Below are 15,008 nucleotides of genomic sequence, written 5' to 3'. Positions count from 1 at the left end.
GGGCTGATGAGGTCAAGACTGACAGCCAGAGGTTGAGCTATGTCAGCTTAATGTGTCCTCCCTGGCTAATTGATTCTCTATGAACAAAAGCTCCTTGATGTCCACAGCCAGTTCATTGAGTACTAAGCATAAGATAATCGAGCACAAGCATGCCGCTCAGCCCTGGAATGAAGATAGGAAGCAAGCATCTCCTGGGGTCTACCTCAGAACCTCATGCCATCTGCCAGGGGATGTCAGTTTTGCTGGTGCATTCTAATCCAAGATGCCTCCCTGGGTCAAAGTCATGGAAGCCCATTAGTCTCACTTCCTCCAAATAACGTCAATAGAAGACTCAACTGAGTTACAAGGATTGTGTTAGGGAGATCTGTAGAGAATCTACAGACTTGGAAGGATATTGTGGAGTGTATTTTATGGAGTACCCTTTCCTAACTGCTGCTCATGTGATAGGGACTTGTGTTTTGACCAGAATCAGATTCCAGTGGGGGAGGAAAGGGTACTACCAACATACTGATTTTATCCTAGGTATTTAATTTTTTGCAGGACTAGAGAGCTCAGGGATGCTCTACCACTGAGCTATCTATATCCCAACTGTTTTTATTTTTATTTTGAGGCAGAGTCTTGCCAAATGCCCAGGCTGGCCTTGAATATGTGATCTGCCTCAGCCTGAGTAGCTGGGATTACAGGGGTGCCTCACAGTGCCCAGCTCTATCCTAGGCACTTTATATGTGTTCATTATACCAATAATAGCTAACTCTTACTGAATGCTGGCTAGGAGCTCTTTGGAGATTCAGTGAGATAATGCTTATAAGTTTCTTGGAAGGGCACCTAGCCAGTAATCAGTAATGCTGGGATCCAAGCAGAGTCCTCTGGCTCCAGTAGCCCTTAGTGACCATGGTAATGATCCAATCAGAAGAGCTAGTTTTATGAAGAAAAAAGCTCAGTGAAACAAAATAACATGCACACAACCTATTAGCTAGTAAGACCCCAGGGTCTTCCTGATCCTGAAGTTCAGGCTCTTTTCACTCTCAGTTCTGACCTTTGATCTTTCTTCCTACTCAGATTTCCCATTTTGTGTTCCTCCTAGCTACCCCACACCCCCTTGAGCTTGCTCATCTTGTTCATTCTTGCTGCTACTGTTTCTCTCAACAGTATTATAGCTATTTTTAGCCTTTATCCACAACAGTATTATATTTCTTCTTTTTGTCTCCATGAACATTCAACTACTTGTTTCCGTGCCTCTGTCCTTTCTTTAGGAGGATTACTTGGGTAAAAGATGGGGGATGGAGTTCAATCTGGGTCTTAAAAAGCTGAGAAATGTTACCTCAGTGTGGCTGCAAAGACAGACTATGACCACTAGGGGTCAGTGTGATCCCACCTTTATGAATGCAGGCAATGGGCTGCGGCTGAATGTCCAAGACCATGAAAACCTCACAACAAAGAAGATAGGAGCATCAGATTGCAGAACGGAGCCATAGTGCCACCCTTTAACCAAACTCCAGAATTAGAATTAGATTCTTGAAGAAACACCACAGGATATAAAAAGAGCCTGATTTGGGGATTCTGTTGCTACAGCCCTGAGATTCACCTTTTGGAGACTGCCCTCAGCCGCTCCCTTGGGCTTTGCTACTTTCTCAAAGCAGGGGGTCCAGTCCCCCAAGTACTGAAGTCTGCCCATAGTCCTAGCAAGCAAAGTGTTACAGAATTGGTAAACTCCCTTTTAACCATCCCCAACAACTGCCCACTTTCCCACTTCTTGAAAGGAAAACAACTGTTTGTGTTTCTTGGGCTTCCTTCTAATCCATTTTTATACTTTCTTATATGTATATGAAGCTATGTACCTATAAACAATTAACATACTGCTTTTTTTTCTGTGTATGTATGGGGTGCTGGGGATTGAACCCAGAGATGCTCTACTGCTGAGTTACACCCCCAGCCTTTTTATTTTGAAACAGAGTTTTGCTAAGTTGCTGAGGCTGAACTCAAACTTGTGACCCTTCTGCCTTAGCCTCTTGAGTCACTGGAATTACAGGTGTATTCCACCACACCAAGATTTTAATTTAATCTAAATTACACATGATATACTTTGAAAAGTCACATAGGTGGGGCTGGGATTGTGGCTCAGCAGTAGAGCATGCTCACCTAGGACATGTGAGGCCCTGGGTTGGATCCTCAGCAGGAGGGTAATTAAATAAATAAACAAACAAATAAAGGTATTGGGCCCAACTACAACTAAAAAATAAATATTTAAAAAAAGGTAAAATAGTTGTACAAGCTTCTTCCCCCCATCCCATTTTGGGGTTTGAACCCAGGGGAGCTTTATCACTGAGCTATGCCCCCAGCCTTGTTTCACAAGTGTTGTTAATTAAAACACCTGTCTTGTTATTCCATCCTACCACCTACCTCATTATTTCTTGTCCTGGGAGCCAATTACTTTATTTTAGATGATCCTTATGGATCCTCATTTCTGTCTGAATAACATGATTATAATGCTACCTCTTGGGTGTTTTAGGCATTATCATTTGATTGCCTCATATAGAGTTAAGGATTTAGCTTTTTCTCCCTCTTTGCCTATAAGGGGGAAAAAGAGAGGTGGAGGTTAGGGGAGGAGCCAGTAGTAATAGTTTTGAAAATTGGATAGCAAATGAGTGCTCATTTAGCAGACTTTAAAAAGCTGAAGTTTGCCAGACACAGTGGTGCATGCCTAAAATCCCAGCTACTTGGGAGGTTGTGGCAGGAGGATCACAAGTTTGAGGCCAGCCTTTGCAATTTAATGATATTATGTCTAAAAGATAAATAAAATTTAAAAATGGCTGGGGAATATAGCTCAGTAATGGACTGCCCTACTCCTTCCATGTCCCAGCCCCCGGTTGAATCCCTAGTACTGCCCCAAACAAACAAATCCTTTGTTTTAGCTAGTAGCAGGGGGAAGCTTCTATTGTAGGATCCCCAGAAGGCTCTGTATTGGAGGCAGCTGGCACTTGATAAGGTAGAGACTAAAGCAGGATTGAAGCAGGATTGATCCTGTACTCAGCCACACAGTTAGATGACTACCCCTGCCAACTTTGGATGATTGAAACCTTTATTCTCTGGAGAAGTCAATTATAGGGTCTGCAGTATTTGGAGTTATAATCTTATAGCCTCCAGAATTAACTTGAAGAAGTTCAATCTTTCTGACTCTACCTTTTAAAAAATTTTAGTCCCCGGTTCCAGTCCAGATTTTTGAAAGATCTTCCCAGAATTTTGAAATTGTACAATGATGCATATTAAAATAAATTTTCCCCTGGTACTAGAGATTGAACCCATGGGGCACTCTACCTCTAAGCTACATCCCCAACTCTTTCTATTTTGGGACAGGTTCTCTCTAAGTTGCCCAGGCTGCCCTCACACCTCCGATCCTCAATCTCTAAGAAGTTTCTGGGTAGGTCTATTTTCATCCATTGGGTTGGGCACCTAATGGGGTCTTTTTTTTTTTTTTTAATATATACACTTTTTAGTTGTAGATGGACAAATACTTTTATTTTGTTTATTTATTTTTATGTGGTTCTGAGGATCAAACCCAATGCCTTACGTGGGAGGTAAGCGCTCTACTGCTGAGCCACAACCCGAGTCCCCTAATGTTGTCTTTTATTCTGGAAATTCCCATCTTCATTTCTAGGAAATGTTTTGAATTTTCCCCTTTTCTTCTGACACTTGTATTATTTAGATATTAGACTTTTAGGACTGGCATTCTAATTTACTGTCTTTACCATTTAAAAAAATTCATTTATTTATTTATGTATTGTGTTACTGGTGATCAAACCCAAGGCTTTGAGAGCATGCTAGGCTCTCAGAGCTCTCTACCCCTGAGTATACCTCCAATTTTTTGAAATTTAAAGAAAAAATTTATTGAAGATCTGAAAAACAATTCCTAAAAGATTGCCTTTTTCAGTAAACTAGCTATTCAATGTATTATATCTATCAAGTCAAAATGTATATATGAATAACAAAAATTATGAAATAAGCCACCACTCTTCAACAGTCTGAGCAAAAATGCATCTTTCCTTTTAATATTTTTAATTTTAATATTTTTTTAACTTTTTTTATTGGTTGTTCAAAATATTACAAATCTCTTGACATATCATATTTCATACATTAGATTCAAGTGGATTATGAACTAATGTTAATATTTTTTTGAGTTTAAAAAATTCTGCCAGCACGTTTTCATTTTAAAGCTGTCATTTGTTTTTTGAATGTTCATTCTTTGAAACAGTATGTTCTTTCACTAATACAATATTATAAGCTCCAAGGATATTTGTGACTTTTCTTGTTTAAATCTTGCTTTCTTTCCTTTGTGTATGCATGATGCTAGGAATAGAACCCAGAGCCTTGCATGAGCCAGACAAGCACTGTACCACTAAGCTACACCCCCAGCCCTTTATCTTGCTTTCTTCTTAACATAGAGCCCATTTTCTCAAGTTTTTTATTTGTTTTGCTTGCCTATATTGGTCTCTTTCATATTAAGGGTTTTCTTCATATGTCTGGTGGCTTTGATTGCTCAAACTCAGGAATGTGACATTAAATGGTTCACAGAAGCTCTATATATCTGGCCAAGATCTTCACCATGGGTGGTCTGGCTGGCCTATCACCTTGGGGAACTCTCAGTGTATCTTCCTTTCTTTCCTGGACAGTCCGATATCTCAGAAAAATTCTTCCAGTGCTCTGCAAAGAAGACACATTCCTGTCTGCCAAGGTTCTGGAAACCAAATGAGACAGGTGAAGGAAACCTAAATATTTCATTAAAGACTTTATAAGTTTGTTCTTAATCATCCTGTTTCCAGTATACTGTTTCCAGTATAGCAATTTCAGCAACAGTCAGAAAAGTAGAAGGTATGCAAGATGGAGCAGAAAATGGGGGAAAGAGCATCACCTGACCATTGGTTCTGAAATGTGGTGGTACCTTGATAAATGAAGAGTATCTGTCTCTTTTCCAGTGCTGCAACTCTTTATGTTTTATAACCACATCCCACTGAAGAATTAATTTGTTCCTTCAGTAATTAACTCTAGTGGCAGTCCAGGTAGGCAGCTGCTGCCTATGAGCTCCTACACATGCCAGGTGGCTGTACTGAAGCTCCCTTGTGCATTAGGGGGAAGAAAGAAATCAGTTATAGTGCTGTTAATCTCTGCTTGGACAGCTGGAGCATGAAGCTTTGGGCTGGTTCTTTATAACAGGAAGGAAATATTGAAAGCCAGAAATGTGAAGAGAAAGCTTAAGAAGCTCTTGTGTCTGGTAGATTCCTGGGCCTTTAGAAATGGCTGTGCTCAGGGGCCTTCCAATACACAAACTTGGAGACCAGGAAATGAAAGCTTCCATTTAATACTGGACTACAACTGAACAGACTTGCAAGTTGGTAGGAGTACAGAAAAGGAGATCAGGGGAGGTGATTTCTCCCTCTTTCTCCTTCTTGCCAAGAAAAAATAGATACTCTATTTGTCACCCGTTGAAAAAACTGTAAGATATCGTTTACCTTAATTTCTCTAAAAACAGAGAAAAGCCTACCTCATAATCGGTCCAGTCAATTGCATTTTAATGTATTTTCTTTCTTAGTTTTTTTCCTTATTTATGTAAAATCAAATGGATCTGCAATTTTGTCTCCTGCATTTTAGCTTAATATATTATTTTAATCATAGGTATTTATTCCTCCTGTCATTAAAAAAAAAAAAAAAAAGTTAATGAAGAGCTTTTTTTTTTGAGCCAGAGGGTCTATTTCCCAGGCTGGCCTCCAGCCTCAGCCTCCTAAGTAGCTGGGCCTAAAGAAGCATGCTTCTACACCCACCTGAAAAACAATTCCCCCCCTCCCCCACCTTTTTTGGTACTAAAAGATTGCCTTTTTCAGTAAACTAGCTGTTCAATGTATTATATCTATCAAGTCAATATATATATATGAATAACAAAAATTATGAAATAAGCCACCACTCTTCAACAATCTGAGCAAAAATGCATCTTTCCTTTTAATATTTTTAATTTTAATATTTTTTTGAGTTTAAAAAATTCTGCCAGCACGTTTTCATTTTAAAGCTGTCATTTTTTTTTTAATGTTCATTCCTTGAAACAGTATGTTCTTTCACTAATACAATATTGTAAGCTCCAAGGATATTAGTGATTTTGCTTTACCACTAAGGTACTTTACCACTAAGCTACATCCCCAAACCTTTTTCATTTTTTTTAAATTTGAGACATAGGCTCGCCAAATTGCTGAGGCTGGCCTAAACTTGGGATTCTCCTGCTTCAGCCTATCGAATCACTGGAACTGTAATATGCCACCATGCCAGGCTGGAAAACACTTCTTAAAGGCTAAAACCATCCTCTTATTGTTGGGAACATTAGTTTCAGATACCTAGTTGTTATTTTTATATTTTGTGGGCCTTGTGCATGTGAGGCAAGCTCTCTACCAACTGAGCTATATCCCCTGCCCGCTTTTTGTTATTAAAAATAAATTGCTATACACGTCTTTGATCTTGCGCCCTCTAAAATAGTGTAAAATTGCAAAAGAATACACAAGTACAAAGAAAATAAAAATCATAAAAGTTGCATGACTTAGGGAAATACTGTTGGGGGTTTTAGTTAATATTGCGCTATGCTACATATGTATCTGAATTTCAGAACATTGCCCTAGAAGAATTACTAGGTGAAAAGATCTGGCAAACTTAGGGAGGCCCTCAGCAACTGAGAGAGACCTTTCTTGAAATCAAAAATAAAGAGGTCTGCGGATGTAGCTTAGTGGTGGAACACCCAATCCCCTGTACCAAACAACAACAAAAACCCAAAACACTTGTTTGGCACGACCTCATTTAAGGAACCGTGTTAATTCCTCAGCAGTGAAATTTCAATCAAGTGAAAACTAATTTTTTTTGGAATTGATTCTGTTTTCCAAGACCAGAATGTGTCGGAAACCCCCGCAGCAGGTAAAAACCTATTTCATTCTTTTTAAAAACCAAGCTACTTAAGTTCAGAAAGGTGTTAAGTTCCCAGTTTCACAGAGAAAAAAATCCAAGTCTTCAAGCTTGGGGCAGGCGCTCTCCTCACGTGACGCCACCGCTTTTCCTTTAAAGGCCAGGCCACGTGATTGCAGACGCGCACACGGAGGAAATTTACACTGTCAGGGGAGCGAGTCATTCCTCCCTCGCTTTCTCTAGGCTTTCTGGCTTTCCCTCCCGGGAAGCCACAAGTCCTCTAGAGGCTTTCCCTTCCTCATTCCCTCCGTCGCGTCACCCGTCCTCCTTTCCGTTAGTCGTCGGCCCTGGAGCTCCCTCTCCGCCGCAGAACCCCACTTTGGAAGGAAGGCCAAGGGGACTACAACTCCCAGGGGGCCTCACGGCTCCGCCCCACGCGCAGTGTAGGTCGGGGGCTGAGGTCCCACGGTCTTATCTCCGCGTGCGGCCAGGAGCAAGCGCACTACAGGTTCCGTGGAGCCTCGCGCGCTAGCCGGACCGGGGCTGGGAGGGGCTGGAGGGGCCGAGGCTGGCAGGCGAACTGGCGGGCGGAGGAAGGGGGTGGGAGCGGAGGCGATGGAGGGGAGGAGTGGGGGAATGGGGGAGGGAAGGGGAAGGGAGGCGGGAGGCGGGGCCGAGCCGGAGCCGGAGCCGGAGCCGGAGCTGGAGCCTGAGCCGGCGGTTGCAGTGGAGGCGGTGATGTCGGTGCAGATTGTGTCAGCAGCGGCTGCCGCCAAGGTGCCTGAAGTGGACCTGAAGGATTTGAGCCCCTCTGAAGCAGAGCCGCAACTAGGACTGAGCTCGGCGGCAGTGGGCGCCATGGCCCCTCCAGCAGGCGGCGGGGATCCTGAGGCTCCGGCTCCTGCCGCGGAGCGGCCCCCGGCCCCTGGCCCGGGCTCGGGGCCCGCCGCCGCTTTCAGCCCTGCCGCCGGGAAGGTGCCTCAGGCGTCGGCCATGAAGCGGAGCGACCCACATCACCAGCATCAGCGGCACCGGGACGGCGGCGAGGCCCTGGTCAGCCCCGACGGCACAGTCACCGAGGCGCCGCGTACAGTCAAGAAGGTATTGGGGCCGGGCTGCCTAGCTCGGAGAGGGAGGGAGGGAGGGAGGGGAACGAGGGGGAACCGCAGATTCTCTCGGCAAAGCTGCACCACCCTCCACGCTCTCACTTCTCGTATTGTGGGGGCAGTGAGACCCCTTCCCGCTTAAGCCTACCTTCTTGGAGCTGCCCCCGACCTGGCTCCGGTGGCTGAGAAGCGGAGACTCCAGGTGGCACGGCTATACTTCGCTAGGGGTAACATGGAGGTAGCGCTCTCCACTACTACTTGGAATAAGCACCGGGAAGAGAGGCACCTTATACTACGCCCCCCCACCCCCCGCGCCCCAACACTCCCACTTGTTATTTTCCGGACTATCCGAGGAGGAGATCTTGGTAGTATAGAAAAACCTTGCCGTTTTCGGAAGCCCACCCACCAATAAAGGTGGAAAAATCTTTTCTCTTTGGAGAACGAGTAAGCAGTAGTTAGCTCTCATTGAAGTCCTCTGAGTTGTCTGGCTTCTGTACAGATGATGACTTTCTCCCTTTCTGTGGCCAACCGCTTCCCCAAAGCAGTACTCATGCTGTGCCTTTCCTTCTCAGCAACTGTAATACTCTTGCATTTTCTTTAATTGTAGAAGGGTAATGGAGAGATTCATCCCTCTTTTATCTTAAGAGGTTTGTAACCTTACTCAGTAGTTGGGTCAGTATTATTAGATTGTGTATGAAGAGAATGGTGGTTGTATCGGTTCCTTCATTGTGATGAGAAAGCGTTAGCAAGAAATGCTCACTTTGGGGAAAGCGATCATTGTGGCTTTCTATCTCAGCTGTCAGCTTCTCCCACACATAGTTGTGGGGAGGCCTCAGAATACCAAAGAGTAAGCATGCCTAGATGTAAAATATTACCTGAACATTGACTATCCATCATACCTTTCTCTCAATGCCAAATTAGCACAGGGGGGAAAAAAGGTAAATATTGGAAAATACAGAGATGTGGGTCATGTAAAAAGGGATTATGGTTCTATTTTCCTAGGCACAATACAAACACAGCAATTTTTTTAAATTGTTGTGAATTATTTTTAATTGTTTTATCAGAACAGCAATAAAGGGGTGTGAAATCTGCACTGGTTTTACAGTGAAGGACTGAGCTGAATTGGAACCTTGGATCAGCCAAACATTTTGTTGTAATTGCTTTTATGATTAAGGTATAGCAGGTAACCTTTTCAATCTGACTACTCAAATACAGTGTTAAATGACATTAGGTACAAGATTTAATGAGTTGTTTAGGACAATGCCCTTGTCACTTGTAAAATGAATCTTCTAGGAGGAATTATAGTGAAGGAGGAAGCATAGGCAGCAGTGCTAAAAGTATCTACTTGAGAGTTGGGAATTCTGAAGCATATTTTAGACTAGTTTGGATGCTTTATAAACTTTGGCCAAATCTTTTTCTTGTGATTAAGATTCTTTCTGTCTGAAATCTGTAATTAGATTTTTTTTTAAGGGTAGAAGTGCTTAACAAATTGCTTTCAGAGCATGGAATTTAGTCAGGCAGACTGGGGTTTGAGTTCTAGTACTCCTACTGCTAGCTTTTGGATAATTTCCAAATTCTAAAAATCAACTTCTTCTATAAAATAAAGATACTAATTATGATTGAGAATTAGAAATATTTGCAAAAGTCTTAGCCTTGAATTTATCACATCTAGTATGGTCTTAAAAATTATAGCTATCATTATTATGAAGAATTGATTTTTATGCTCCCATGACCTCCTCTGAACAGTACACAACAGTTCAATAGATTCTATATAAAGAAGTTAAAAAATAACAAGGCAGCATGCCTACCAGAGTCTGTTTTTTTTTTTTTTTAATTCTAGATGTGCTTCTTGGCTGTTTTCCTTTTCACTAACCCACCTTCTTCTTGTTGTTTTTCAGTATCAAAGTGTATGTCCCATGATTCTAGATTTACTCAGCAGCCCAAGGCTATGGAAGACAGGGCTGAGCTTGCCTTAGACAATGTTAATTGCACCAAAAAAACTTTTCTGCTGAAAGTTAAGCAGGTGGAGTTCTGGACAAAGATGCAGATGTTGAACAAAAGTAAGGGCACTGCAGAGTTGCTTTTTAGAGACAGAATCTTGGCTTTTTTGATATCATATTGGCTAAATGAAAAGAAATGTACAAGTCTGCTCTTCTTTCCCCAAGTAGAAAGTCACCTCATCAAGGAACTGCAGTGTGACATTTGGATTTATTGAGCCTTTCATGATTGTCTATTTAAATCATCATTCTGACCTTGACTCCTTTCTGCTTTTGTGAAATTTCATGTTTGAAGGGACTGGGAACATTAGTTTTGAAAAAGTTGCCTTTGACTATGTAACTTGTTGCTTTTATTTTGTAACTCTTGTACAAACTTGTTTATGTTAAATCACATTTCCATTGATGATTTCCCTTACTCCATTTATGTATTTATCATTAGTTTCTTAGCTCTTTTACTCTGCCTACCCACACAAGGGAAATACAGTTGTTTGGTTTGGTTTGGTGGTGCTGGGGCTAGATCCCAGGGCCTTCTGTATACTAGGCAAGCACTCTGCCACTGAGCCACATCTTCAGTCGCAGAAATAAACTTTTTATAAGAGCAGAATTCCCAAGTGTAGTAGTCAGTAAGAATGAACATACAGTGTGCAGGTTACTCAGTCACATTTTATCTTTGACACCTGCCTCCATCCTGTAACCTGGTACTCTGAGGACCAGATCTTGTCATTGTGGTTATTATATATTTGTATATAATGATATTTTAAAAAATATCTTTTTAGATGTTGATGTAACTATTCATTTATTTATATGTGGTACTGAGAATCAAAACCAGTGCCTCACACATGCTAGGCAAGTGCTCTACCACTGAGCCACAACTCCAGCCATATATATATATATACACACACACACATATATATATATATACACACACACACACACACACACATATATATATATATATATATATATTTTTTTTTTTAATAAGCTCACATTAAATGAACTAAGCAAACCAAAAATCTCTGTAAGAAGTACTTTGTGAAATGGGAAGAAAATTTCTACAGTAAATGAGGTGACAGTTGAGAGGATCTCTTCCCTGTGTTCTTGGAAATGGGTGATAGGAAAGTTGGAGCACAGCAGCAAAACAAGGCAGAAGTTGATTTATTTCAGAAAAGTTAAAAGACTTTCTGATAATAAGACTCCAAGCCCAGGAACCTCAACTGACTTGTGCTTACATCACTATGGGTAATGACCATGTTCAAACAGATTCCGTATTTCTCTTGGCAAACTTATGCCTTGCACTAGTTTTGTTGACAGGATTTAGTGCTTTCTTGCCCTGAATTGTTTAAACTCTTGATTTGGTTAATTATAGTTTACAGAAATGGAATGTTTTGGATATAGGCATGGGAATGTAGGAACAGTGTGACTCCTTTGCCAGTTAGAAAAGTACAGCCTGGCAGAATGTTCAGTGAGTCAGTTGGCAGTTGGACCCTAATAATAGTTACCATTATTGGCCTTTTATATGCTAGGAATTGTCAGTGTTTCTGTAATCCTGACAAGGATATTATGAGATATAGTTGTCATTATCTCTGTTTTACAGATGAGGAAATATGGTCCAGAGAGAGTAGGTGCCTTGTACAAGGTTATACATTTAGGAAGTGGCAGAGGTGGGACTTACATTTACATCTGTCTTTTTCCCTATCCCATGTCTTTTTCATTATGTCACATGGATTGTTTCTGACCTCTTAGGTCTTAGGTGCTGGTTCTGGCCTTCTCCCTGAACTTTTTTATTTTTTCAGCAGTTCTGGGGATTGAACCTGGATGCTTTATGACTAAGCTACATCCTCAACCCTTCTTATTTTGAGACAGGATCTTGCTAAATTGCTGAGGCTGCCTCAGCCTCCTGAGTTGCAGGGATTACAGGCATGTGCCACCATGCTTAGCCTTCCTGAAAACTTTAGAATAGTCAGTAAACTCTAAGGTGTGTCTGTCTGGCTAAGGCTTAGGTCATCCCAGGACTGAAGAAAGGAGAGTGTGAGTCAGGACTTTAGGAAAAGGACAAGAGAAAATTGTACAAATGTACAGCTCAAAAAATTGTTAAATTAGAAGGAGGGAGGAAGAACATCACATACAGAGAAGCATTTCAAGATCAATGATGCAGCCTCACATTTGTGGTTAACTGTTAACTGAGAAACTTATCCTTAATTTTAAAGTTATAAACCTAGCATACCTGAGCAATATATTCTTCCTTTCTGTTCAGTTAATGATTTTCCTCTGCTGTTTGTTTTACCTTCTCTCTGAATCAAACTTATTAAACCTTTGAATATTAGAAAATGACAGTTTATGGATTCCTGTTGCATGTCAGACCTGGTACTTAGAGCCTTATTATATACTATTTTATTTTATTTTTTGGAGTACTGAGGATTGAACCCAGGCATGCTTAACCACTGAGAAACATCCCTAGCCCTTTTTATTTTTCATTTTGAGGCAGGGTCTCACTCAGTTGCTTAGTGCCTTGCTAAATTGGTGAGGCCAGCCTTGAACTTGCAGTCTTCCTGCCTTAGCCACTGGGATTACAGGTGTGCACGATTGTGCCCTGCTCCTATTTTATTTAATACTTCTAAGAAACTCTTAAGGTAGTGTATGATTTATTGAGGAAACTGAGGTTGGAGAGGTTAGAAATTTGGCTCAAGGTTGCCCAATAATAAGATGGAGCTAGGGCTGGGGATGTGGCTCAAGCGGTAGCGCGCTCCCCTGGCATGCGTGCGGCCCGGGTTTGATCCTCAGCACCACATGCAAACAAGGATGTTGTGTCTGCCGAGAATTAAAAAATAAATATTAAAATTCTAAAAAAAAAAAAAAATAGATGGAGCTAATAATCCTAATCTGACTCCAAAGCCCTAATTCTGGAGCTTTTCAATTCAAATTATTCCTCTGCTGAAAATTTAGGACTTGACTTTTTAATTCTTATTCCCTCCCTCTCGGGTATTGGGGATTGTACCCCAGGGATGCTACACTCAGCCCTTTTTATTTTTTGAGTCAGAGTCTCCCTAAATTGTCGAGTTAGACCTCGAACTTCTGATCCTCTTGCCTCAGCCTCGCAAATGGCTGGGATTACAGGCATGTGCTTTAGTGCCCAGCTAAATCTTAATCTGAATTTTTTTTGTGGATTTTTTTTTTGTTATATAATAAACAGTTTCTTCTTATTGACTAGTATTATTCACTAGTATATACTAGTGAATACTCTTCTCCTTGAGCTTGGGAAAGATTAAACATTATTTTAAGAGCTATTTTAGAAGTTTGCAGTTGTGTTTGATTTTTTGAGAGAAAATACTTATCCATAGTATTCAGTTAAGAAATGAATAGTAGTTCATGAAAAAGGGAGAGTAAGTTATTGTATCATTTCCTTGAAGACTATCCCATTTCTCATAGTGAGAGAGGAAAGAGATTTGTTGTAATCTTTATTTCAGACCCTTTATCAAGTTGAGTTTATGAAGAATATGCTGTCTCTTTCATGGTAGTTCTTGTTTAATATTCAGAGCCTAACATCTGAGGTGGGTGGGAGGAGAACTATCTTGACAATTGGTCTGACCCACAGCTCTGCTATTTTGTTCCAGTAGAAGGCACAATTAGAGGAGCTAAAATCTGGTCACCCAGTGACAGGTTTAGTAAGCTTGAAATTTGTGGGAGCTTTTTATAGTCTTTATGATTTATGGCCAGAGATTTGGAAAGAAAAAGGAAAAAAGTTTCTTCTCTAACAGTTCTTAATCTAAAACTATTTTTGATTAAAGTAAATAACTTGAGATGTGTTTAATTTTTATTCTCCCTCCTTGCCAACTATATTCTGCAACAGTTCAATAAACTGTTTTCTGTCTTGGACACTTGCATTCATCGGTGGTGTTTTCCTATTTTGTTTTCACGGGTCCATCAGTAGAAATGTGTCAGTTTGGGGCACCTGCTAGCTCTTAGATTAGTACCTATATTAAATGGGCACTAGAGCTGCTGGTTGAGTTGCTGACTATAAGGCTTAAAGCTTTCGTGCTTCTCCCCCTTCCGCCCCCCCCCTTCCTTCCTTCCTTCCTTCCTTTCTCTGTCTCTGTCTTTCTCTATTTCTCTCTTTTTCTCTGGTACTAGGGATTAAACCAAGGGGTATTTTACCACTGAGCTATATCCAAGTGCTTTTTATTTTTTATTTTGAAACAGAGTCTTGCTCTGTTGCTAATTGGGCCTCAAATTTGTGATTGACCTACCTCAGCCTCCCAAATCTCTGGGAGTTGCTGGGATTATAGGTGTGTGCCACTGCTGTCAGCTCCCAAAAGCCTTTCTGAATATTACATACTCAATACTAAAACTAACTTCATCTTCTCTATAGTCATCTCCTGCAGTGTTCCAATATTACGCTTTTTTAAAACATTTTTTTTAGTTGTAGATGGGTACAATACCTTTATTTATTTTTATGTGGTGCTGAGGATTGAACTCAATGCCTCACATGTGTGAAGCAAGCACTCTACCACTGAGCCACAACCCCAGCCCCCAACATTACCCTTTTGATCATTTAAAAAGATTTGATAGTGTTGATACCTGTTTTTGGAAACTCTTCCTCTTGGCTTTGGTGACACTTATAATGACTACCTTTTACTGAATACTTAACTTTGTGCTAGACATCTATCTCATCTGTTAAGCCTCATAACAGTTTTATCAGATGAATTGTATTATCTTTTATAGTTGATAAAATACTGGCTTAAAGAGAGTAATTAACTTGCCCAAGGCTTTGCCAATTTGTGATGCCTTTGGGATCAGTGAGATGCAGTATTGCCCATGGCAGCAGTAGGAGGCTTTGTAATGTAGCCAAACCCCTGCTGCTCTGACCAAACTCCCATGTGAAGTCTGTTTCAGTTGTGTTTAATTGCTGCTAAAACCTCTCTCTCCAAATCTCTTCAAGAGATCTCAGGATCTCTACCCTCTTCCATGATGAGGCTTT

The 15,008-nt window shown here is 41.0% G+C and overlaps 1 protein-coding gene across 2 annotated transcripts in view; it reads left to right on the top strand.

Moving 5' to 3' along the window:
- Positions 1 to 7,610: 7,610 nt before the first annotated feature.
- The window catches only part of Ahcyl2 (adenosylhomocysteinase like 2), a 187,286-nt gene continuing 179,888 nt past the window's right edge, over positions 7,611 to 15,008 (top strand). For both annotated transcript variants that reach the window (XM_076833352.2, XM_076833343.2), the window contains exon 1: positions 7,611 to 8,031. In XM_076833352.2, coding sequence (XP_076689467.1) covers positions 7,669 to 8,031 — 363 coding nt within the window. In that variant the 5' untranslated portion in view covers positions 7,611 to 7,668. The remainder of the gene's footprint in view (positions 8,032 to 15,008) is intronic.

This window comes from Callospermophilus lateralis, chromosome 1 (assembly GCF_048772815.1).
Source record: "Callospermophilus lateralis isolate mCalLat2 chromosome 1, mCalLat2.hap1, whole genome shotgun sequence".
Taxonomy (NCBI): Eukaryota; Metazoa; Chordata; class Mammalia; order Rodentia; family Sciuridae; genus Callospermophilus; species Callospermophilus lateralis.
Note: the sequence above shows the minus strand (reverse complement) of the source record. Positions and strands in the feature narration are given on the sequence as shown.